Raw genomic sequence first — 24,505 nt, 5'->3', positions numbered from 1 at the left:
CAATTGAATTGATTGATCGAATAGATTGAACCAATTTTTTATTTTTTATTTTTAAATTTTTTTAAATAATTTATCTAATTAAATCAAATAAACCGATCAAACTAAAATCTAGTGGTCTAACCATTTTGATCACTGATTCGGTTCTAAAAACCTTAGCTAGTTCTCAAACTTTACGAGAACCTTAAAATTTGAAAATTTCCCCAAAACTAAAATTTATCAACATTTTATTTGAATCTAAAGAAAGAAATATTAAATTATTAACTGATACTATCATACTAGTTTTTTTTTGTCTATGCACAAGTTTTGTTGTTTATATCAATTTTAATATTTTGTATTTATTTAATATTTATTATAAAATTTGTTTCGCTTCAATAATACTATGGTTGAGAATGTAAAAATACAAATGTTTGAATTTTAGAATTATACAGTTTGTATTATGATGAATATAAATTAAGAATGGAAAATTTTAATATTTAAAAAATTTGAATTAATTACTAATATTCATTGAAATTTTAAAAAAAATTGTAATGATCCAATTTTAGCCGATGTCAAAAATGTAATTTTGGAACTTAATTTCAGTATATCGAGTCTATGAAATATTGAATAGAAAGATTTACATATTTTGTATAAAAATATATTAGTTGACAGTTGAATAATTAAATCGAGAAAGTTATTAATTATAATATAGAGATTAAATTGTAATGTACAATCATTATTAAATTTTAATTTATAATTGCTTGAGGGCTTAATTATTAATTAACCAAAGGACTTAATGGTTATTTAACCATTATTAAATTGACTTAGTGGGATGGGCTGATCATGATCATCCATTTCCACTAACTTTGTCATGATTAACTATTAGCCATTAAATTAGAATCAATTAAGGTAAACTAGTGTCTTAATGACATGTTTATAAATATGAAGTGGAGAGAGAATATATATATATATATATATATATATCATCCTCTCCACCATTGTCGTCCATTGCTAGGAAATGAAAAGAAAGAATCTTCTTTTCCTTTTCAATTTGCTCCAAAATCTTTAAGGTAAACATACTTTTCTTTTGAATTCTTTATGAAATTATGGTCTTGTAAACTAGATTTAGTAGACCCATGTGTTTAGAAATTTGAATTGGTTAATGTTCACCAAATTACCATGTTGAACCTTAGTGAAATTTGAGTTGATTATGATGAATTATAACAAAATATGTATGGATTTTGTTGATATTATATTAGAAAGGTAGTGAAATTAGCTTAGTATTAAAGGTTTAGATATATAGTTAATTTTGATATTAGGGATTAAATTGAATAAAATGAAACTTGTTAGAAAATTTTATCATAGATTGAAAGCTTTGGATCCCTAATGAAAGAATATGAAACTTGATTTTGATTCAATACTAGATATTGAAACATATGAGCATTTCAAATATAAGGACTAAAATGAATAAAATGAATAAAATGTAAACTATGTTTAATTGATATGATTTTCATGTGATTGCGTGAAAACGAATATTATTTCTATAATCAAATTATTGTGCATGGCTAAAGATGACATCAGGCTATCTAGAGATAAATAAAAGGTGAAGCCCATAGACAAGTAGCCTATTTCGGTTTGTGCTACCATGACTTGTTTTAGTTCATAGTTTAACTAAACATTAAATTGAGTAAGGAAAGTTAAGTTTTACCTATGACTTAATGTTTAATTGTAATTGCTCTTTGATGAAAGATGTTGTGATAACATAAATAATGACATGAATATGTGAAAATATAGTGTTAGAATTAAATGACCCGAATCCTGATTTAAATAAAATACAGTGGTAAAATAAAATAAAAGTAAAATCCATTTAGAACTACACTTCTTTTATTTTATTTTAGAATAATGTCTTTTAAACCTTATTAAACTCTATCTATTTTATATTTATTAGAATAAGGTATTTCAATCTTACTAGAATATGGCTTTACAAAGCCTATAAATAGACATAGTTTATTTCTCTTGTAATTATTTGAATTCGATATAGTGAATTTTCTTCCCCTCTGCCCGTGATTTTTTCCCGAAAGGGTTTCCACGTAAAAATCTGTGTGTTCTTTATTTTATTTTTTATTTTATTTTATTTTCACAAATTGGTATCCGAGCTTCCGAGTAGTTTATCTCGATCACGGTAATGGCGTCTTTGAATTATGAAATTCCGCTGTTGGACCGCAACACCAGATTTGCATTGTGGAAGATTAAGATGCAAGTAGTTCTTGCGCAAATGGATCTGGAGGATGCCTGCTAGGGATAGATAAGATGCCTTCAACATTAACAGATGAAGAAAAGAAGCGTAAGGATCGAAAGGCGTTAACACAATTACATCTGCATTTGTCTAACGAAATTTTATAGGATGTTATTAAGGAGAAGACCACCGTTGCATTATGGAAGAGGCTAGAAAAAATATGTATGTAGAAAACTCTAACAAGCAAGTTGCATATGAAGCAGCGTTTTTATACTCATCGTTTGGAGGAAGGTGCGTTTGTACACGAATATTTAACAGTGTTTAAAGCAATTCTCTCAAACTTGGAGGCCATAGAGGTTCAGTATGATAAGGAAGATCTAGGTTTGATTCTACTTTATTCATTGCCTTCGTCTTATTCAACCTTTAGAGACATGATTTTATATAGCCGCGAGTCTCTCACAGTTGATGAGGTTTATGATTCTTTGACCTTGTATGATAAGATGAAGCATCTTGTGGTTAAACCTGACTCTCAGGGAGAGGGTCTCATTATTCGTTAGAGACAAGATCGGAATGCTGATAATGATCGTTGTAGGACACAGGAACGGAATCCTTATAGTAAATCTAAGGGTAGATCAAAGTCTTCAAACAGAGGTAAAACTTGTAACTTTTCCAAGAAGAAAAGGTACATTAAATCTAAGTGCTATAAGCTACAAAACAAGATTAAAAGGGAGGCTACAAATCAAAAGAGAAAACAAACAGAAAATTCTGGTGAAGCTGATATTGTAGAAGACTGCAGTGATGGTGAACTTCTAGTCGCTTCTGTCAATGATTCTAAAGTAAGTGAGGAGTGAATACTTAATTCAGGCTGCACCTTCCACATGAGTCCTAATCGGGATTGGTTTACAACTTACGAAAACAGTGTCTGAAGGTGTTGTTTTGATGGGAAATAATGCTTCATGTAAAATCGCAGGTGTTGGAATAATTAAAGTTAAGATGTTTGATGGAGTTGTCAGAACACTTAGTGACGTACAACATGTTCCAGAATTGAAGAGAAATTTAATTTCGTTAAATACTCTTGATTTAAAAGGGTACAGATATTTAAAGATTTCCAAAGGTTCCCTTGTTGTGATGAAAGGGCAGAGAAAGACTACCAAGTTATATATTTTGCAGGGTTCTACTGTTACTGGTAATGCAGCTGTCGCTTCCTCTTTCTTGTCAGATAATGATATTACTAAAATTTAGCATATGCGCCTAGGGCATATGAGTGAGAATGGCATGGCAGAATTGAGTAAAAGAGGACTTTTTTATGGGAAGGAATTTACAAACTGAAGTTCTGTGAGCACTGTATTTTTGGAAGCAAAAGAGAGTTCGATTCACCAGAGGAATCCATAACACGAACGAAACGTTAGAGTATATTCATTCTAATCTGCAGGGGCTATCCAGAGTGCCTCCGAGAGCTGGAGCTAATTATATGCTAACTTTTATTAATGATTTTTCTAGAAAAGTTTGGGCGTTCTTCCTGAAGTAGAAAAGTGATGTGTTTTCCGCATTTAAGTCTTGGAAAATTATGATTGAAAAATAGACGGGAAAAAAATAAAATACCTCCGCACAGACAATGGCTTAGAGTTCTGTTCTGATGAGTTTAATAGATTGTGCAAGTCAGAAAGGATCGTGAGACACTTGACAATTCGTCATACTTCACAGCAAAACAGCGTTGCAGAATGAATGAACAGAACGATCATGGAGAAAGTTCGATGTATGTTGTCAATTCCAACTTACCGAAGTCGTTTTGGGCAGAAACAGCCTATACTGCATGTTTTTTGATCAACCGATCTCCATTCGTTGCCATTGAAAAAAAGACTCCACAAGAGGTATGGTATGGTAATCCTGCTAATTATTCTAATTTGAAAATCTTTGGGTGTCTTGCGTATGCTCATGTTGATAATGGAAAATTGGAACCGAGATCTATTAAATGTATTTTTCTTGGTTATAAAGCTGGTGTAAAAGGGTATAATTTATAATGTCCTGAAATTAGAAAAGTTGTTGTACAAGTCCAATTTAGCCCTACCCTAACCCAAAAAAAAACTAAACCCAAATTTAATCCCAATACCCACTAAACTAACCTAACTACCTACCCAAACAACAAAATCAGCCCAAATGGCCCAAACCCAAGCGCATTAGTCAAACTAGGGTTTCAAAAAAGTTGAAACCCTAGCTTATCTTCTGCCACCAGCCGCACCTACCCTAGCCACTGCCTCTGCCATGCCGCAGACATCAGCACGCCACCGCCCTTTGTCACCGTCCAACTTGCACCTGCAAAACATCAATGAGAAAAGACAGCAAACACAAAAAAAGCATGTAAATGGCTATAAAAAGCCAAGCCTAAAACCATTGTAAGGATTCGGCAATTGGAGAAATACAAAAAAATGATTTGATTTTTCTTTAAGAACAAAAAAACAGCAAACAAGCAAATCAAAAAACAAATTCATCGCACAAAGGTTTTGATTTTTTTTAGTTTACTCTTCTTCTTTTTTCTTGAATATACATATACATATTTCCTTTATTTTCTTTTTAAAAAAAACAACATATATATAGATATATACAAAATAGAAGAGAAAAAAGAATAAAAAACACACCTTTTGGATTTTTCAGCCACTGTGCACGGTGGTCGGCGACAGCGGCCGACACTGCAGCCATCGCCGAAGTCTTTACCAGATCTCGGGCTTGCAGAGAAAACAAAAGAAGAGGGAGAGAATTTGTTTTAGTTTTTTTTTTAGGAAGTGAGAAAAATGAATTTTTTTTTTTTAAATTTTGGTTTATATAATGATGCAAAACGGCGCCGTTTTGGGCCTTAGCCTTAAGCACCAAAACGACTCCGTTTACAACCCTGACCTGCACGCTCCGACCCGACCCGCCTCAAGATTCGTGTGTTTTTAAGCGGAAGGGTTAATTGTACTTTTAGCCTTTCCGCTTTTTTATTGTTTTGAAATTAGATTTTTCATTATTTATAATTTGACCCTGTAATTTATTTTGACTTTCAATTTGGTCCTCTTGGTGCTATGCGTTTTGGGAGGATGGGATATTGCCCATTTTGGTCCTCCCTTGTTATCCGCGGCCCAAATTGGTCCTTTTTTTTGTATTTTTATTCCGAATTGGCCCCGAACTTTCATTTTAAGTTCAATTTAGTCCTTTTAAGTTATTTTTGCCGGTGTTGCCATTAACATTATTATTATTATTATTATTATTATTATTATTATTATTATTATTATTATTATTATTATTATTATTATTTAGTTATATTACTATTATTGTTATATTATCATTATTATTCTTACTATTATTATTACTATTCTTGTTATTTTTATTAACATATTATTTTTACCATATTATTATTTCCTTTTTTATATATTATTATTGTTATTAACATATACTATTATTATTAATGTACTATTATTTTCTATTTATTACTATTATACTTATTACTATTATTAATACTTTTTCTTTAGTACTACCACTATTATTATATTATTTATCTTATTAATGTACTATTATTTTTCCCACTTAGCTATTATTACTATTATTATTTTTACTATTATAATTATTATTAATATTTTATTATTCTTTTATATTGCTTGTTTGTTTTATTCCTCCATTTCTATTCTCATCATTCTTGTTATGCGTTTATTTTTATTCTGTTATGTTCGTTAATATCGAAATTCATATTTGTTTGTTCATTCTTCGCTATTCCATTTTACCACAAATTTATATTAACCTTTACCCGACAAAAATAAGTCTTTCATAAAAGCGATATTCCGTATTTGAAAATTCGAGAAAATCGTGCCCTAACTTACTAGGTTTCGATTTTTTTCTCATTTAACCTAAATAACGGAATATTCTTTTTAATTGCAACACGAGTTTTGAATAAAATACTTATTCTCAGAGATACGAGGTGCTGTGTCCTAACTTACTGGATATGACATCTTGTTACCTCGAGATGAGATTTTCACAAACAAAGGCAATATTCGGTATTCGGAAGTTTGAGATATCGTGCCCTAACTTACTGGGTTTCGATTTCCCTCGTTTACTCTAAATAATCGAATACCTTTTAAAAAAAAGTTAAAATACACGAATTTTAAGGCAAGCTCATTCTCAAAAAGTTCGAGATGTCGTGTCCTAACTTACTAGATGTGACATTTTATCACTTTGAGACGAGAAGGTCTTTAACATTTGAGTGTATTTTACAAAAGAGGGATCATATTTTAAAGTCTTTCAAGCTTTCAATTTTCGATACTAAGGCACTAATTAATCAACTAGGTACCAATTTTTTGGGCGTATCGAGGGTGCTAATCCTTCTTCGAGCGTAATCGACTCCTGAATTCATTTTCTAATTTTCGTAGACTAAAAAATTATCGTTTTAGTAAATCTTAACTTTTATTAAAATGATTAATTTGAGGTGACCCGATCACACCTCGTCAAAAAGGATTGGTGGCGACTCTCATTCTTTCGTTTTCATTTTCAAAACCAAGTCGACCCTGTTTTTCAAAAAAAATGGTTTCGACAGTTGTGATTAGCAGAGATGTTGTTTTTGATGAAACTGCTATGCTATCTAACTTATCTCTTTAAGACTCTTCCAATAAAGAAAATCAAAAGCAGGTGGAGCATCAGATTAATACAGAGTCAACTCCTCAAGCCAGTACAAAAATTGAGAATAGAGTTGCTTCTTCAACGCAATACTACATCGTCAAAAACAAAACTAAAAGAGAAATTAAACCTCCAAAGAAGTATGCTGATGTTGATCTAGTTGCTTATGCTTTAAATGTGGCTGAAGATATAGATGCGAATCAAGAACCATCTAATTATTCTGAGGCAGTTAGCTGTGAAGACTCAAAAAAGTGGATGTTTGCTATGCAAGAGAAGATGAAATCACTCCACAAAAATAGAACATGGGATCTTGTAAAACTTCCTAAAGTTAAAAAGGCTGTTCATTGTAAATGGGTGTTTAAAAAGAAAAAAGGGACTCAAGGAGTTGAAAAACCTAGATATAAAGCAAGGCTTGTTGCAAAAGGTTACAGTCAAATTCCAGGAGTGGACTTCATAGATGTGTTCTCCCCTACTGTTAAGTATAGTTCGATTCGAGCTTTGCTTAGTATTATGGCCATACATGATTTGGAGCTTGAACAGTTAGATGTAAAAACTGATTTTATACATGGAGAACTTGAGGAGGATATTTACATGCAACAACCAGAGGGTTTTACAGTCTCAGAAAAAGAGAACTATGTTTGCTTGCTGCAAAAGTCCTTTTACGGTTTGAAACGGTCACCAAGACAGTGATACAAGAAGTTTGATTCCTTTATGACTTCTCATGATTTCAAAAGAAGTAGTTTTGATAGTTGTTTTCTTTAAGAAAAATAGTGATGGTTCTTTTGTGTATCTACTTCTTTATGTTGATGACATATTGATAGTAGCAAAAGATAAAGGAGAGATAAGAAAGGTTAAAGGCCAACTAAGTGAAGAATTAGAGATGAAAGATTTGGGACCAGCAAAGAAGATACTTGATATGGAGATTCTTAGAGATAGAAAAGTAAATAAATTGTACCTAAGTCAGAAGGGGTACATTAAGAAATTTCTTTGCAGATTCAATATGCAATGTGCTAAGCTTATTAGTACTCCTTTAGCAGCCCATTTCAGACTTTCATCGGCTTTGTCTCCACAATCAGATGATGAGATTGAGTACATGTCACATGTTCCATACTCTAATGCACTGGGATCTCTCATTTATGCTATGGTTTGTTCACGTCCAGATTTATCATATGCAGTCAGTACAGTTAGCAGATACATGGCGAATCCTGGTAAAGAATACTGGAAAGCAGTTCAGTGGATTTTAAGAAACTTACGAGGTACTACTGATGTTTGCTTACAGTTTGGAAAAACTAGAGATGGAGTCATTGGGTATGTTAATACTGATTTTGCTGGAGACCTTGATAGAAGAAGATCTCTCACAGGTTATATCTTTACAATCGGAGGTTGTGCAATCAGTTGGAAAGTCACTTTGCAAACTACAGTCGCTTTGTCTACCACTGAAGCTGAGTACATGGCAATTACTGAGGCTTGTAAAGAAGCTATTTGGTTGAAGGGACTCTTTAGTGAACTCAATGAAAACCTTCAAATCAGTAATGTATTTTGTGACAATCAGAGTACAATATTCCTTACAAAAGATTAAATGTTTCATGAGAGAACAAAATACATTGATGTTCGATATCATTTTTTTCGTGATATTATAGCTCGTGGTGATATTGATGTGAGCAAAATTAGTACTCATGAAAATCCTGCAGATATGATGACTAAGTCACTTCCTATAACCAAGTTTGAGCATTGCGTAGACTTGGTTGGTGTCCATTGTTGAAGTTAAACCCTTAAGGGGTTTTATGGAAGAGGTGGAGAACTTGTTCGTTGAGAGTTCGCGATGAAGAACTTGTTCATTGAGAATTTGTGTTAAGGTAGAGATTGTTAGAATTAAATGACCCGAATCCTTATTTAAATAAAATACAATGGTAAAATAAATTAAAAGTAAAATTAATATAGAACTATACTTTTTTTATTTTATTTTAGAATAAGGTCTTTTAGACCTTATTAAACTCCATCTATTTTTATATTGATTAGAATAAGGTGTTTCAGTCTTACTAGAATATGACTTTATAAGCCTATAAATAGACATAGTTTATTCCTCTTGTAATTATTCGAATTCGACATAGTGATATTTTCTCCTCCTCTACCTGTGGTTTTTTCCCGAAAGGGTTTCCACGTAAAAATCCTTGTGTTTATTTTATTTTATTTTATTTTCACAAATAGTTATGATATAAATGAAGTAATAGAAATTGAAAGTATGAACTCATATGTAAATAAAATGTAGACATGGAATTTGATTTGTATGTGATATGTGAGATTATCGTATATATTTTTCATGAAATTGAAACATAGTAATGATATCTAATGTTAAACAAATGATTGAGTATGAACTGAATTTACCATGTAATGGCTTATAATATGTGGATCTTATATATTTTGAAACATTAAATACTTTATTGATGATCTTGGATAAAATCAGATATAACTGACATATTATAAGATTAATGTATATTGGTGGAGTAACCATCATACTTAGATATTTATACCAAAAGTTTAAGATGTTTAGACGACTGTCTTTGGCCCTTGATAACCCGCGTGGCTACGCTAGTGCTATACATCATGTTAGATCTTCAAGTACATATAGAATTCCCCTAGCAATTCCATTAGTAATGTTAATACCTTTGCTTCAATTTAATTGTCTAAGTTTCTTTGAATCTGATGCAAAAACAAATTTCTAGTGAAGAATTTGAGTAATTTCCTTACATTAATTAGATTCAATGGATCAAATTAAACATCTGAAACCAAATATAGAGTTAAGAATAGACTAAACAGGACTATATCTATAATTACATTGATTTAATCATGCCTATTCACAAAAACAACCACATCAACATTCCTGTTATATCATTTGAACAAATGGGAAATTGAAATTTCGGACATCCAATCCTACAGTAGTTAGGTTAAATTCTATTCTTACTCGGAGCCAATTTTTTCAGCGGGCCGAGATATTAGACATTGTCATCTGGTTTATCGACGGATCTATTATTGAAGACTGATAGTTCGTAATCATTCTTCCGACCGAAAATGCAGGTCTTTTGGGTTCGCGAAGCGTAATCGTGTCACTTCCTAAGACAACTACTACATCGGACATGGTTGGTCTATCTGTCGGATCTTCCTGCACGCATAAAAGCCCGACATGTATGCACCTCCTTATTTCGGGTATCGAGCATGATTCCAGTAAACAAGGGTCCATTAATTCCAATTCTTTCCCTTCTTTCCATAGCCCCCAAGCCTGCAAAACCCCAATGCATTTAATCAAAATTCTAGACATCAATGAACATAATGTTACAGCTATACTTACATATGCAAGTAGTGTTTGAGCATGTTTGGTTTGGTAGAAACCGCTGTTTTTTTTTCCGGAAAGAATCTCTAGCACTATCACGCCGAAGCTAAAAACATCGGATTTCACCGAGAATAATCCTTCCATTGCATATTCCGGAGCCATATATCCACTGTTTCACCAGAATGTTTTCTACTTTTAGTAATTAAATATCAAAATTAAAATTACAAAGCAAAGCATATTTAGCTACTCACTATGTTCCCACAACTCTTTTAGTGTTGGCTGCGTTCTGGTTTTCACAAAAGATCCTTGCCATCCCAAAATCTGATATTTTGGCGACCATGTCTTGATCCAACAACACATTGCTGGGTTTTAGATCTCTGTGAATGATTTTAAGCCGAGAATCCTCGTGAAGATAAAGAAGTCCTCTGGAAATTCCAGTAATGATGTCGAACCATGTTTTCCAATCAATTTGTGAGCGTTTCTCAGGATCTGAAATTGAAAAATTAAAGATCAATTAATAAACAAAATAAAAGGGTTAATTTCACCCAATGTCCCCAATTATCGCCCAGAGTCTAAATTGGTCTCTAACTTTAGAACATTGTAATTGAGTCATTAAAGTATCAATCAAGTCTTTTTGTCCACCTAACTTGAATATGACATGTAGCATATTTAAAACACATAGATCAATTTGAAAACATGTCTGTACTTATTAATAATTTGGTTTTGGCATGTTCAAAAAAGAAATAATCCTCCTCAATTTTATTAGTACGGTCTTTTTTTTGTCCTAATTTGGTACTTGAGTATCAAATTTAAAAATTAAAGTGTCAAATTGAGCATTGAAACCAAACTTAAGTGCTTAATTCGGACAAAAACACTTAAGTATTAAATTGGAAAAAAATTCAAATACCAAATGGAATATTCAAGCCAAATTAAGGCACCAAATTAGGACCAAAAAAACTTAAGTACCAAATTGAACAATGAAGTTAAATTTAGTTACCAAATAGTATATTAACCCTTTACAATTTGATCTACACCAAAGTCAAATTGCTTCTAAGGTCCTTGAAAAATTATAAAATTATAAATTAGTATAATGATAAAATTACCTTTTGACCTTCCAAAAATTTTTAATTAAATTCCAACCCCCTAATTTTTCTTTCAACCTTCACCCCTAATCTACATGTTTCGAATATGCTATATTTCTTATTCAAACTAGCATTGAATGCCTAATTTCACAAGTGGATTGATAAAAGTACCTGATTAATCTAATACTTTGATAATTCAATCAAAACATTTTGAAATTTAGGAAGTAATCTAGAGTCTGCACTATAGTTTTGGGACTTTTAGTGGAATTAACCCAAAAACATATAAATAATTTCTAAGCTTCTACCCTAAAGAGAAAGAACAAAAAATAGGGTACCTACCAAAGATGAAGAAATCAAGGCTTTTGTTAGGCATAAGCTCATATATAAGCAACTTTTCATCACCTTCAATTCCACATCCCAATAGCCTTACAAGGTTTCTATGTTGAAGCTTTGCAATCAAAATAACTTCATTCTTCAATTCTTCCAAGCCTTGCCATGATTTTCTTGATAACCTTTTAATTGCCACTTCCTTCCCAATTGGTAACACACCCTTAAAATCATTGAATTCAATTCACAATTTCAGACACCATGAACCAAAATGACAAAAAATTAGACCATAACAACACTCAAGTACCTTATAAACCGTGCCGAATCCGCCTTGTCCGAGCTTGTTTGAATCCGAAAAATCATCCGTAGCTACCCTTATTGTAGCTAAATCAAAGAAAGGAAATTCTTGAGCAGTCACCAATTCGCCTTCTTGTGTTATGATCACTTCTTTGGGACTTGCCAATTCATATAGCAATATTGTCTGGCTTCTTTCCTCATCTGCAAATACATTTCATAAGTTGATCACTTAATACAATATCAAAGACGGTTTTAAATTTCTTTTGTGATTTTACCCTTTTGTTTCCGTTTCTTCCATCGGGTGTATACGAAACCGGAAACAGCGACAAGCGCAACAACCAGTACGGCGGCACATACGACCGCGATAATCATCCCAAAGCTCCATTTAGACCCTGTTTGGAGACCAAACATGTAAGATAAAATGTTTCAAGGAATGAACAAATTAAATGATGTTCATATACCTGTTTTGGATTCAGCGTATATTAATGGAGAATTCATGACATTATAAAATTTATAAATTTGGAACCTCACGTTACAGTTCCTACTAAGAACACTTCCCCCTGTCCGAGACCGGCAACAGCCATTAAGATCTTTAAGTGCTGAAGCTAAACAGCTACGACATGTATCACCAACAATGTCCCTTGTACATTGAACTAACCCATATAATGTTTCCTTTTTATTAACCTTCACTTCTCCAGTTTTGAACATCAACTCGGAATCATACGCTGCATCGTTCGATACATTGTTCATTAAAAACGTCAATACATCATCAAACCGACCGGGATTCGATATGTTTTTCTCTTTGTTGTTCGAATCTGGGTATTTTCCGGTATATACCATCAACGAACTGTTTTGAAATGAGTACTGAACTTGACAATCATCATACCATACGATTGCTTCTAAGGTCTTGCAACCGTCAAGGACGTCTCGGCTAGCGTTTTTAACGCAATTTCGACATAACGTAGCGTTCACGTCTCCCCGACAAAGCGCTCGTGCGTAGACGCGATCGACGCCTTCTCCGATCAAGGTACTATAGAAACCTGTACCCGAAGTATTGGATGGTAAGGAGTCCAGTACCCATTTAAGGTTGTTCTCAAATGTGCTGTTACTTGTGTAATTGCCTGTATTGTCTGAACAAAAAGTATAAAGAGGATTTGAAGAAACTTTAATGGAGAAAATGAACATGATCAACAAAAGCATAGCTGAAAATGCAGAATTGTACATTTTAAAAAAAAAAGAGAAGAAAATTGGAATATGTTTTCATTGGATTAATTTTTTGTCTTAATAACTGTAAATATGGAAGTCGACTTTGATTACTATATTCAAATTTTTAATATGGTCAAGCTAATGAACGTCACGGTGAAATTTACGCTACCGTAGTGAAGCTGGAAATTCACGGATTAAGTCACCCCTGTAATTATTATTATTTAGTCGAAGTATGGTTTTAGTACCTTTACTATACTCAAACTTGGGATATGTTCTTTGTATTTTAAATTCTTCTATTTTATAATATCAAAATATTTATAAATATATTTTAAATATATTCTATATAAAATTTACTTTTTATAAAATATTTATAATTTATTTTTTAAAATTTTATCAAATAATGTTCAAAAAAACATACAGCTCATTTTTTCATTTTCAAAATAAGTTCAAAAACCTAAAACTAGTATGAAGAAATTGAAAATTAAACCAAATTATAATAGATGGTTCATGAAATTTAAAAAACTTAACCGAACCGAATCAAACCTACCTTTAATGTTATTGGCTAATTCAGATGACCACCATTGTTAGCTTTTTCAATTAAAATCATAACTTAACTTTTCTTAAAAACATCTTTTTTTAATAAAAAATTCATGTCAATATTCTTTTAAAAAAAAATCCATGTCAATACAAAGGATAGTTAAAAGAAATCAACATTAACAATTTAACCATTGAAATTAACTAATAACATTATTTAAATTAAAATAAAGAGACTAAATTGTTTGAAATTAAAATATAAAAATTAAATATCAAATTTCAGCATAAGACAAGGACCAAAATCAAAATTTCGCCTATTTTTTTAGTTAAACGTGATTCATAACGATTGACCCTAATAGGACGTCTCAAACTTATCCGATGGAATTTTCTTAATAACATTTCTATCAAATACTGATTAAAATACAGTTGCAATGATACAATCAAGGGAAAATGACGACTAAAATGGATGGTTGAATTTCTAATTTAGAAATTCCAGGGGCACTTGTTTTTGTTTACAAGTGAGGAAAGCTCATAGTTAGTACTGCACCTATGGGTATTTTATATAAATTTTATAAACATTGAAATTGATAAATTTAAATTTCTAGTTGAGTTAAATTCGAGTTAAATTTACGGAAAAAAATAACCCAAAAAAATAAAATTTGATTTTTCTTAAATAAATGTGATTATAGCGAAATCAAAATTCTAATATCAGAGAATTAATAGTCAAGAAAGGCAACCGGAAAAAGACTAGCTTAGGTTAGCTCTAGGTTATGAGGAATAAAATATGTGTACTAATTGTGTAATTGTCATTGTTTTCTCAAGACTAATTTTTTAAGTATGGTCAACTTTTGACTAATATTGTTTTTGTCATTATTTGCTAAGGCAACCAAATTTTTAAGGTCACTTAAATTTACGATTTAATCTCTCTAAATAGTTAGATTAAAATATTACTCTTTTTGATATAATATATAAAATTATCTAAAGTTCTTCTCTACCCATGAATAAGATAATAATGCACTTCAGCGTACTCGAACTTACTTCCTCCAATATTAACAACAATGTCTATGCCAATCAAACTAAGACTCAATTAATTTTTTAAGATATTAATATTTTATCTATGATAGTAATACTATATAAAATACAAGACTTGATTTTATTTTATTTGACCTTTTCAATGTATTGAATGAATAAATTATATATTTATAGTCAATGCTTCTAATTCTACATGAGCACTTAGTTGTTGGTTATGATCAAAACTAAAGGTTTATATGTATGTATGTATGTATGCATTATTTTCATATTAAGCAATTGAATTAAAATTATCTCATAAATTTATATTCATCAAATATGTGTTAATTGGATGAGACATCCCTTAGAAACTACTTTGAAAATGAAATTTTGATAATCAATTAATTTCATTTGTTGGAATTAAAATTCAACTCTTATTTTATGAAATTGAGAAAATTGGGTGGATTGATATAAAGTCAAATATTGATCCTATATAAATTGTTTATCCCTAAGAATAATAAATTAAAAATTTCAAATGAAAATAAAAATAGTCTTTTAAAGTTTTAATGATTTTTAACATAGTAATTATGATAATACTCTAAAATAACGTGTTTTTATATATTAATTATGTGTTTATTTTGAGCTTGAGCCTACTAATTTAAGCTATTTATGTCTTTTTATCTTTTAGGGACTAAATTGGAGGCGAAAAATAAATTCAAGGGAAAAAGTGTCAATTTGGAGATTAAATGGGCCAATATGCAACGTGGGACAAATATGGTGCCAAAAGTGCGAACATGGAAGGCACAAGGACTTAAAAGCAAATAGAAGAGATTTTATTTTGGAAGACTCTATTTTATTTTATTTTATTAGGATAATTAATATTAAGATAATTATTAGGATTATTCAAATTTAGGATTTTATTTTAATTATATTTGTTTATCTTTAATTAAATGTATTTATCTTTTTAGAATTTAAGTTCAATTAGACTATCTCCCTAGCACTATAAATAGGGGGTGAAGTGACTCTATTTGGGAGCATCTTTTCTGTAAACACTCTTCCCCAAAAGTCTTTTGTTCTTTCCATATTTTTTTTTCTTTCAATAAAATTTCTTTTTCCATAATTTTATTTACTTTCCCACCATTATCATAAGCCACTAAAACCCTTCTAGCCAAAAGTTGTCAATATTTCCCCAAAAAGGGTTCTTGAGGCCTAGAATCTGTACTTAGCCTTCTCGCCAAGTATTCATCGTTTCTCCGCACTACGGGATGACGCTTCTATCCATGGCTCTTAAGAAGTAAGCTTTTCAGCATATGCAAAGGCGGCCGCTTTGCATGTTTTGGAAGGATTGCATAGTCGATTCGTTAACTTACTACGTCAGAGGTTGGCGAGCCAAAGAAACAAAATGGCGTGGGATTCGCCATTGAGAAACGTTGATCTAGCATAGATTACTGGCTAGAGTCAGGTTCCCTAAAAATCGTAAGTCTAATCTTTGGAGCTGGTGGTCGTAGGCGTCCTCTTCCACTATAACTGGCTTACCTGAGTCAAGAAGGATCATCCAAAAGCCAAGGATTGAGCCCAAGGCGGAATGAGACAACAGGAGGCTGGAACTTTCCCATAAGAATTTCTTTTCACTTAAAACTCTATTTATTATTTTTATTGTTTTCGTAATCATAATTTCAGTAAACTTTAAATTATGTTTTTATTTTATTTTCGCTTCCAAAATCAATTCTTAAATTCTATTTTTTTTATTTTTTACAGGAATGCAGGTTTTCTTGGGCACGATTCTGCCCAGGATTTCGAGAAACGAGTATTTGTATAATCCGGTTAATGTATAAGAATAATTATTCCGATTAAAAAATAAGAATAATTAGAGATTGAAATTGGACCTTCTGTAATACAAATAATTATTGGGCCCTTTATCTCATATTTGGACCATTGCTTAAAAGTTCCACTTAAAATTGGAGTTGTGCCTATAACGTATATCTATCAATTGAGTGGACCAAGTTGTAGTTTAACTGAGTTAATTCGAGTTCAAGTTATTAAAAATGAAATATTTTAGTTCTATGTATTTAAAAATGATAAAATTGCACGTTAACATTTCTAAATATAAAAAAAAAAATCTATTTAGTCTCTTCAAAAAATGACATTATAAATTAATACATGGTAAAATTATATTTGGATCTCTTAAGTTTTATAATTCAGTTCCAGACCTCTTAAAAAGTTCCTAGCTTGGCCCTTGATTTAGATCACTTCAAGTTCAAAATTTTGAGCTTTTCAAGTTGGGTCATTACAGAATTCAAATCATTTCGGGTGCCGATCACTTTATATTTAGGTCATTTTAGCTCCTTGACCCAAGTCATTTTATTCAAGTTGTTTCAAGCTCATGCCATTTTCGAATTTGCATTTGGATTTATGGTCTAATAAACATAATGATATTGTTTCATTTCATCATATGAAATTATATTTATGTAATAGCCTAAATTTTCAGCGGTGTCGGAACAGTGATTCGAGATCACTAAATCTGACAAATGAGTAGAAAATATTAATAATTCAGTGAATATAAGTTAAGTGTGAAGTTAGGAAAAATTTTGAAATAGTGAATAGTGTACTAGAAATAAAAATTTTAAAAATTAGAATCGGAAATGAGATATCGAGAGTTTAAAAATTTTAAAACGAGCCATAAATATTTTTATAAATATTTATGGAGTGTTAATAAGTTAGTATTAAAGTTTCGTTAAGAAATTTTAAAGTTTCAATAGTTAATTGAATAAAAAGGATTAAATTGTAACAAATGTAAAATTATGGGAAATGATTAAATAGCTTAAATGATAAAAGAAAGAGAGTTTAAAAGGCAAATAGACCCAAGGTCTATTTGGGCTGGACGGCAAGGTGCATGAAATCAGCAGGAAAATTGATGAATTAAGGAAAAAATTGGAATATTGCAAAATTTACTTAATCAACTAGGACTAAAGTGGAATTATCTAGAATTCTCATTATTTTTCTGCATTCTCATCAGAAAAAACACCATAGAAGGGTTTTCTTAAGCTGGTTTTTCATATTTTTACTGCAAGTAAGTTCAATTCTTGATTATTTCTTGAAATTTTTGTGTTTTTATGACTTTTACAACTAGGTCCACTTGTTGAATTCATTAGTTTTTGATTCTATGAAAGAAATTGGAAGTTTTTATGAATATGTGTTGGAAGTATATGATGATTTAGCATGGAATTAGAGTTTTAAATTGTTTATATGCTAATTTTATTGAAAGAATTGAATAGAAAGTGAATGTTTGGGACCTAATGGTGAAAGAGTTTGAAGTTAGGGTTTTATGTGAAAATTATGAATTTAAATAATTTTGAAATAACTTATAATGTCTAGGTAAATCATTAATTGGGAAAAATTAGCTTCATTGAGGGATTAATTGAGCAAGGACTGAATTGTATGAACTGTGAAATTTGGGGAAAAAAACGAAATCAACATTTGCACTAAAACAGTTTTGGACAGCAGCAGTAGTCTAACTTTTAAAAATCACCATAAATTGTATAAATTGAATTAGAAAATGAAAAAAAATATGAAATTAAAGATTATTGAGTTTAGTTTCTCATAGAAGAAACAGTGTAAGCAACGGAATTGTAGATCATGAGATATAATAGATTTTACGAGACAGTGTCAGAATGATTTTGGGTTCCCCTGTTCTGACTTTGGAAAATCATAAAAAATTGGAGAAAAATAATTATGGGCTTAAATTTATATTTTTAAAATGTTTAATGAGTCTATTTTCAATAGAAACAAACATAAACATCATCTGAATTCTGTACGAAGATATAATTAATTTTTAGTGAAGAAGGATCAGAATTGTCAGACAGCAGAACAGGGGTGACTTTAAAGAATAAACTGTACTTATTGGCTAAACCAAAAATTCTAAAAATTTTATGATAAGAAGATATATGAGTCTAGTTTCAAGAAAAATTAGAAGATCTTAATTTGGAGTTCTGTAGCTAAAGATAAAAATAATTTAATGACTATGGCACTGATGGACAGTATTGGAATATACATAAGTAAATAATAAAATTATAGATAATATTACTTATAAGCGGGTTGAAGATTAAGTCAATACTGATAAGTGAATGGTTTTACAATGATAGATCGAGAACCCAAAGCAAGTCGAGGAAAAGAAAAAGTAGCTGGTTAGTCCCTGAACTTTCACAAATTTTGCAAATCGACCCAGGTAAGTTCATATGGTTGAAGTTTAATGATTATATGTTAATTTTATGAATTATATAATGTAATATGCATGATGAAATATATTTATTGATAAATAGAGAATAAAATAACAACATGAAAATCGAATAAATGATTAAATTGAGCGGAATGTCGGATTTGAGTACTTCTGATCAGTGACAAGTGATAAGTGGTAGCCTCAGCTACACTTATCTGATCAGTGATAAGTGACAAGCGACAAGTGATAAGTGATAAGTAGTAGTTTTAGCTACACTTATCTGATCAGTGACAAGTTATAAATGTGATCAGTGTAAAACCGTGGCAGGACTATGACTTCAAAAGGTGATAAGTGATCATACGCAAGACCATAGTTATACTATGGCAAAGTAAAAGTGAAGTACTCAATTTTCCGTAACCATTCCCTAATTTGGTTAAAGAATGATATGTGACAAATGGGCCCAAAAGAATTAAAGGAAATGGATAAGTAGTAGTAAGTTTATACAAGGAAACTCACCAATAGCTGTGGTTGACAGGTGAACTTAATAATTGTGTATATTGTATAAGTGTATAAATATTTGGTAAGATTTATGTTTTATGTCTATGAACTTACTAAGCTTCTATAAGCTTACATGAGTGTAATCAATGTCTCTTGTAGATTGACGTGGAAGTATACGGAGGATCGGATCAACACAGAGGATCACACTATCCAGATTATCTCCGGTAGCTTTTGTAAATTTCTTTTTGATTTATATGGCATGTATAAGGTTTGATGATTATATAAATACTAAGACTTGTTTAAGAAATATACATTAAAGTAAAGAATGATGAATATGTTAAATAGTATAATTATAATAGTAGTATAATTGGGTATCAAATTGATTGAAATGAATTGGTTGGTTGGATTGGTCTCGGTTTTAAAATTTTCAGGGAAGGTTAGATATTTATAAAGGGTTATATTGAGCAGAAAAAAATAAAAAAAAAACTTTGGGATTTTGCGAAAAATTCCCTATGGTTTCGATTTAATTTTGGTTTGGTCTCGAAATATGTTTTAGGCTTTGGAGACCTATCTAAAGGACGCCATGACATATTTTAGTAAATGAATAGTATTTAACTCGTATTAATGGAAAATTAATTCGGTAAACTCTGATAATGCCTCCTACCCTATTCTGGAAAAGAATACGGGTAAGGGGTGTTACAATTTAGATCCCTAAATCCGTGATGGATGAAAAAAAAAAACTCTCTTCTTAAACCGGTCAACAAAATACAAAACCAAGATTAAAAAAAAAACATATTACAACAATAAACATACATAAAGAACCTCAAAAAGCAAATCAAGCACCAACAATGCTTCATAATTTCCATTTTTTCGATGCACGTCGAAGTTTAACCTCCTTATTGTTCAATATCATTCCATCTTTACCAATTCGTATCTTCCCTTCCCTATTAATCCCTTGTTGCTTACTCTTTATGCCCCACGTATAGTACACGATCTTTGTCGACAAATCAACCCTTAATTCAGCTGATGCATTCATTATTTCTTTACGAAGATCGGTCCAAAGACGAGTCTCAACATCCATTTGATCAATCAATCGATGAATTTCACTCTTCTCTCGGTTTCTCCCTTGGTAAAAGCAAGGGATAGTTTTGTTCCCTACTTTATCTTCTCCATAATAGAACGTGAGGAAGGTATCGTAGTACAAGATACAAGAGTCTCTGTTCGGATTTTTGATATCGAGCTCGTACTCTATTCTTCCATGACTGGACCCGTTGTTGTGATTCGTTAACGGGACTGAAAATTTGATGATACTGTAAGCGGGGCTTCTAGGATGTACGGCTAGCCATAGACAAAAAGCAAGAAGGCCTAATATGTAAACAAGCTGGACAAGCCACAAGCAGAGGTTTTTGGTTTCGCACATTTTTGCTGCAAAGAGAAATGAAAAGCAAAGGAGGTTTCCATGAAGGATTTACTGGAATTTTGCCAATTTGGTTTTAATTGTGCGAGGGTAGAGAAAAAAAAAGTGATGGTTTGAGTGAGAATAAAGTCTAAGAATATTAAGAATTTCATTCATTGATGGACATGGGAAGTTTAGCAACAACTTTTATCAGTGTATTTGGCCTTGGTGTGGGTGAATGAAGAACTACATTCTTTTCTTTTAGAGTGTTGTTTTGCTTTTATGTGATTCAAGCTTTCAATAACTAGCTATGAACATTGTTACGGTGAATGAAAATTGATATTTTCGTTGTGTATCCTAATAACAATATTGTCTCAAATATTTCAGTTTAATTTTTTTTTCTATACGAGAATAATATACCTTATCATTATGTTCAATACTACTAAAATTTAAAATTTAATCTCTATTATTTTATTTTTAAGAATTTAATTTATCTATTTTTCAGATTTCAAAATTCAAATCCAATTGTTGATATGCTTAAATTTTTCTTAAATTTATTAGCGTGACATTTTAAAATTAAAAAAAATCTTATTGGCAGCCATTAACTAAAAAACCGAAATTGTAATGAATTTGAATTTAACGAAATAATTTTTTAATATTCTTAGCAATTAGATATAAATTTTGAAACCTAAAAATAAATTAACTAAATTTCTAAAATAAAAGTATAAATTAACTAAATTTCTAAAAATAAAAGTATATATACTAAATTTAAATTTTATAAAAAGTATAATGACTTAGTACATATTTTAACGTTCATTTTACTATATCATACTCTATGTTAACCTGAGATGCCAAGATTTAAAAATAAAAAAAATTAAAATTAAGAATTTTATATGTTGACTTGGAATATATATATATATATATATATATATATATATAAAAGTATTTTTTCAACACTACTAAGTAATAAATAAAAAGAAAATCAATACAATTTAATCTTTGATGATTTTGAAAGTGAGTAAGTAAGAATATTTAACCACGATATTGATGCCCTCCATCAATTCTACATAAATTTTATTAATATAATAACAAATTTAGCTTTTAGTGTTTATACATTTTGTCTATTTTGTCTCAATTTTAAAAAATTCTACAAATTTAGCCTCAACATTTACACATGTTGCAAGCTAGATTTGGCAAATCAAGACCAAATTGACAGAATATAAACTTTAAGAGCTAAATTTGTTATTATATCAATCAACATTATATACAATTAACGAAAAAAATATTAACACTATGATCAATGATCCTTAATTACTCTTTTTCGAATTACATACATTTTTTTTACCAAACAAAACAATAGTACATAGCGTTGTTTCATTGCATGTATTGCATTTAGAAACCTAAATCATTCATCCATAAAGTTTTTTTTTTTTTACAATCTAATTAACATATACAACTCCAAAGAGAAAAAGAAAATGGTAATTACGACAACAAATATATAAACAAGATCAAAAGTAAATCAAGTACTTAAGAGAAACCTAGTACTTCGTTGTTTCCATTTTTTTGATGCATGTCGAAGCTTAACCTTCTTCTTCTTGTTCGATATCTTACCATCTTTACCAGTAGGTATCTTCCCTTCCCTATTGATCCCATGTTGCTTACTCTTTATGCCCCACGTATTGTACCTAATCTTTGTCGACAAATCGACCCTTAATTCAGCCGTTGCATTCATTATTGCTTTACGAAGAACAGTCCAAAAACGGGTCTCAACATCCATTTGATCAATCACTTGACGAGTTTTATCCTTCCCTTGATAAAACGAAGGTATAGCTTTGCGCCCAACTTTATCTTCCCCATGATAGAACATAAGGAAGATATCATCGTAGTATATACCGGAATCTTGGTTTGGGTTTTCGATATCGAGTTCGTATTGTATGGAACCGTGGTCGGATTCGTTGCTTGTATTTGCCCCCGGGATTGAAAAGTTGACGATGGTGTAGTTGGGGCTTTTAGGACGCATGGCTAGCCATAGACAAAGAGCAAGAATGCCTAACAAGCCAATGACTTGGAGAAGCCAGAAGTAGAAGCTTTTGGTTTCACACATTGTTGCAAAGAGAAATGAAAATACAAAGGAGGTTTGAATGGGATTTTGCAAATTTGGTTTAATTGGGAGGGATAGAAAAAAGTGATGGTTTGAGTGAGAATAAAGTTTAAGAATCTTAAGAACTTCATTAGTTGAAGGATATGGAAGTTTAGCAACAGCTTTTATTAGTGCTTTTTGGCCTTTCTTGGGGGGTAAATGACACACTAAATTCTTTTCTTTGGGATGTTATTTTGCTCAATGGGGGACAAGCTTTCAAGGACTAGCTACTAAATATTCCAAGTCAACATGAAATAACAAATAGTTTAAAATTCGACATATTATTACTTCAATTAAAACCAAAAACTTTCATAGGTAAAATCATATTATTTAGAAATTAAAAAGAATATAGTAGTTTTAAGGAATTTTTTTAATATATTAGCCAAAAAGGGGAAATTTTTCCCCTTATAGCACTTTAGTGATAGGAGGATTGGAATAAAATTAAAAATTTGACGGACAAAACTAAAAGTTTTTATTAAAAATTAAGTAAATTGTAGTTTTAACTTTGGATTGTGGCTTAAAAAAATTATAATTTTTATCTAAAAATAAAGTCAATGGTGTCAAAGCCCCTGTTAATTTCCCAACCCTACACCCCTGGTCATGGGACCATTCTAACAGAATTTAAGAACTGAGGCAACTTAATCCTTAATTATTTATGTATGCTTGCTGATACAACATAAATGGAGAGATAGAGAAATGAAAAGGTCAGAAGAAGTGCCGAAACAAAAAGATGAGTAGGATCCTTCATGGTCTGAAGTTTGACTCTAGGATTTGGATCAAAGTCGAGTTATTATATAATAAAATATAATATATATAAAAATTATTATCATCGGTAAACAATGCTAAATACATATAAAAATAATTTAAAAAGTTCCTATCAATCATAATTCCAAACATATAACATTACAAATCAAATAAAAACTGCAAGAATCAACTGAAATAGACAGAACATTTCCTGTTCTTCCAAGCCAGCAATATCAACCCATCTGAACCAACAGCAACATCACAATTTACATGCATTTCATGGTGCACACTCTTCCATGTCGAAATCTTAAATCTAATCACCGACATTATACGTAATCGAAAAACCACAGTTCCATGTTGCCTATCATCGGCTGTTGACAGCAAGCGTAGCTGCACCGACACCGAACTGACCGTACACAACCGTAGTTATTTTTGGTTCTTGTAAAAATGGTTGCAACAATGGGGTCAACCCTATTTGTTTTTGTAATAAACGAACCCTTTCATGGAATTGTAATAGATTCCATTATGCTGGTTCGAATTCCTAGCAGTGACATTGAACGTTATTACAGCATTGTCCAGCCCGGTTTTTGAGCCAAAGTAGGAACCGTGAAATCTATCATGTGGAACCTTGGACGATGAGGGCATAAACTAATCCATACGATGAAAAAAATAATGAGAGCAACTAAAAGGAAAGACAAGAAAATGGCGCATAGTGGTGAAGCTTTCACGAACACGCTGCGCGTAGTAATGGGCGGAGTAGTGGTGTTAAACGGGTTGCGGTTGCAGCCGGGTGTCTCGGATTGGTAACCCGTCGGAACCGGACATCTTTTTTTTTTCCGATGAATTGGAGAAGGGTTTTTCCGAGGAAGCTTTGGT

The 24,505-nt window shown here is 31.1% G+C and overlaps 3 protein-coding genes across 3 annotated transcripts; all 3 read right to left on the bottom strand.

The window, feature by feature from the left end:
• Window positions 1-9,651: 9,651 nt before the first annotated feature.
• On the bottom strand, window positions 9,652-12,298 carry LOC108451352 (cysteine-rich receptor-like protein kinase 10). Its single transcript, XM_053019801.1, has 6 exons — window positions 12,163-12,298; window positions 11,898-12,088; window positions 11,603-11,813; window positions 10,433-10,670; window positions 10,200-10,350; window positions 9,652-10,130 (listed from the first exon to the last, which is right to left on the bottom strand). Exons 1-6 carry the CDS (start codon window positions 12,296-12,298, stop codon window positions 9,831-9,833), a joined length of 1,227 nt encoding a protein of 408 aa, XP_052875761.1. The 3' UTR covers window positions 9,652-9,830.
• A 42-nt stretch (window positions 12,299-12,340) lies between these two features.
• On the bottom strand, window positions 12,341-13,186 carry LOC128279247 (cysteine-rich repeat secretory protein 38-like). Its single transcript, XM_053019802.1, has one exon. The coding sequence runs from the start codon at window positions 13,109-13,111 to the stop codon at window positions 12,341-12,343; it is 771 nt and encodes a 256-aa protein (XP_052875762.1). The 5' UTR covers window positions 13,112-13,186.
• A 10,629-nt stretch (window positions 13,187-23,815) lies between these two features.
• On the bottom strand, window positions 23,816-24,274 carry LOC108451351 (uncharacterized). The gene is made up of 2 exons (XM_053019906.1): window positions 24,126-24,274; window positions 23,816-24,035 (listed from the first exon to the last, which is right to left on the bottom strand). Exons 1-2 carry the CDS (start codon window positions 24,272-24,274, stop codon window positions 23,816-23,818), a joined length of 369 nt encoding a protein of 122 aa, XP_052875866.1.
• Between the last annotated feature and the right edge of the window lie 231 nt (window positions 24,275-24,505).

The sequence above is a fragment of the Gossypium arboreum genome, chromosome 10 (genome assembly GCF_025698485.1).
Source record: "Gossypium arboreum isolate Shixiya-1 chromosome 10, ASM2569848v2, whole genome shotgun sequence".
NCBI lineage: Eukaryota > Viridiplantae > Streptophyta > Magnoliopsida > Malvales > Malvaceae > Gossypium > Gossypium arboreum.
This window is presented reverse-complemented; position numbering and strand designations above follow the sequence as displayed.

What these genes read in the sequence shown, in the direction of transcription:
- LOC108451351 (XM_053019906.1), bottom strand. Translation starts at nt 24,274, where the DNA reads ATGCCCTCATCGTCCAAGGTTCCACATGATAGATTTCACGGTTCCTAC. An exon ending in TATTACAATTCCATGAAAGG is followed by an intron (nt 24,036 to 24,125) that starts GTTCGTTTATTA and finishes GTGTACGGTCAG; the next exon opens with TTCGGTGTCGGTGCAGCTAC.
- LOC108451352 (XM_053019801.1), bottom strand. Translation starts at nt 12,298, where the DNA reads ATGTTTGGTCTCCAAACAGGGTCTAAATGGAGCTTTGGGATGATTATC. An exon ending in GAAGAAACGGAAACAAAAGG is followed by an intron (nt 12,089 to 12,162) that starts GTAAAATCACAA and finishes ATGTATTTGCAG; the next exon opens with ATGAGGAAAGAAGCCAGACA. An exon ending in AAAAGAGTTGTGGGAACATA is followed by an intron (nt 10,351 to 10,432) that starts GTGAGTAGCTAA and finishes CTGGTGAAACAG; the next exon opens with TGGATATATGGCTCCGGAAT.
- LOC128279247 (XM_053019802.1), bottom strand. Translation starts at nt 13,111, where the DNA reads ATGTACAATTCTGCATTTTCAGCTATGCTTTTGTTGATCATGTTCATT.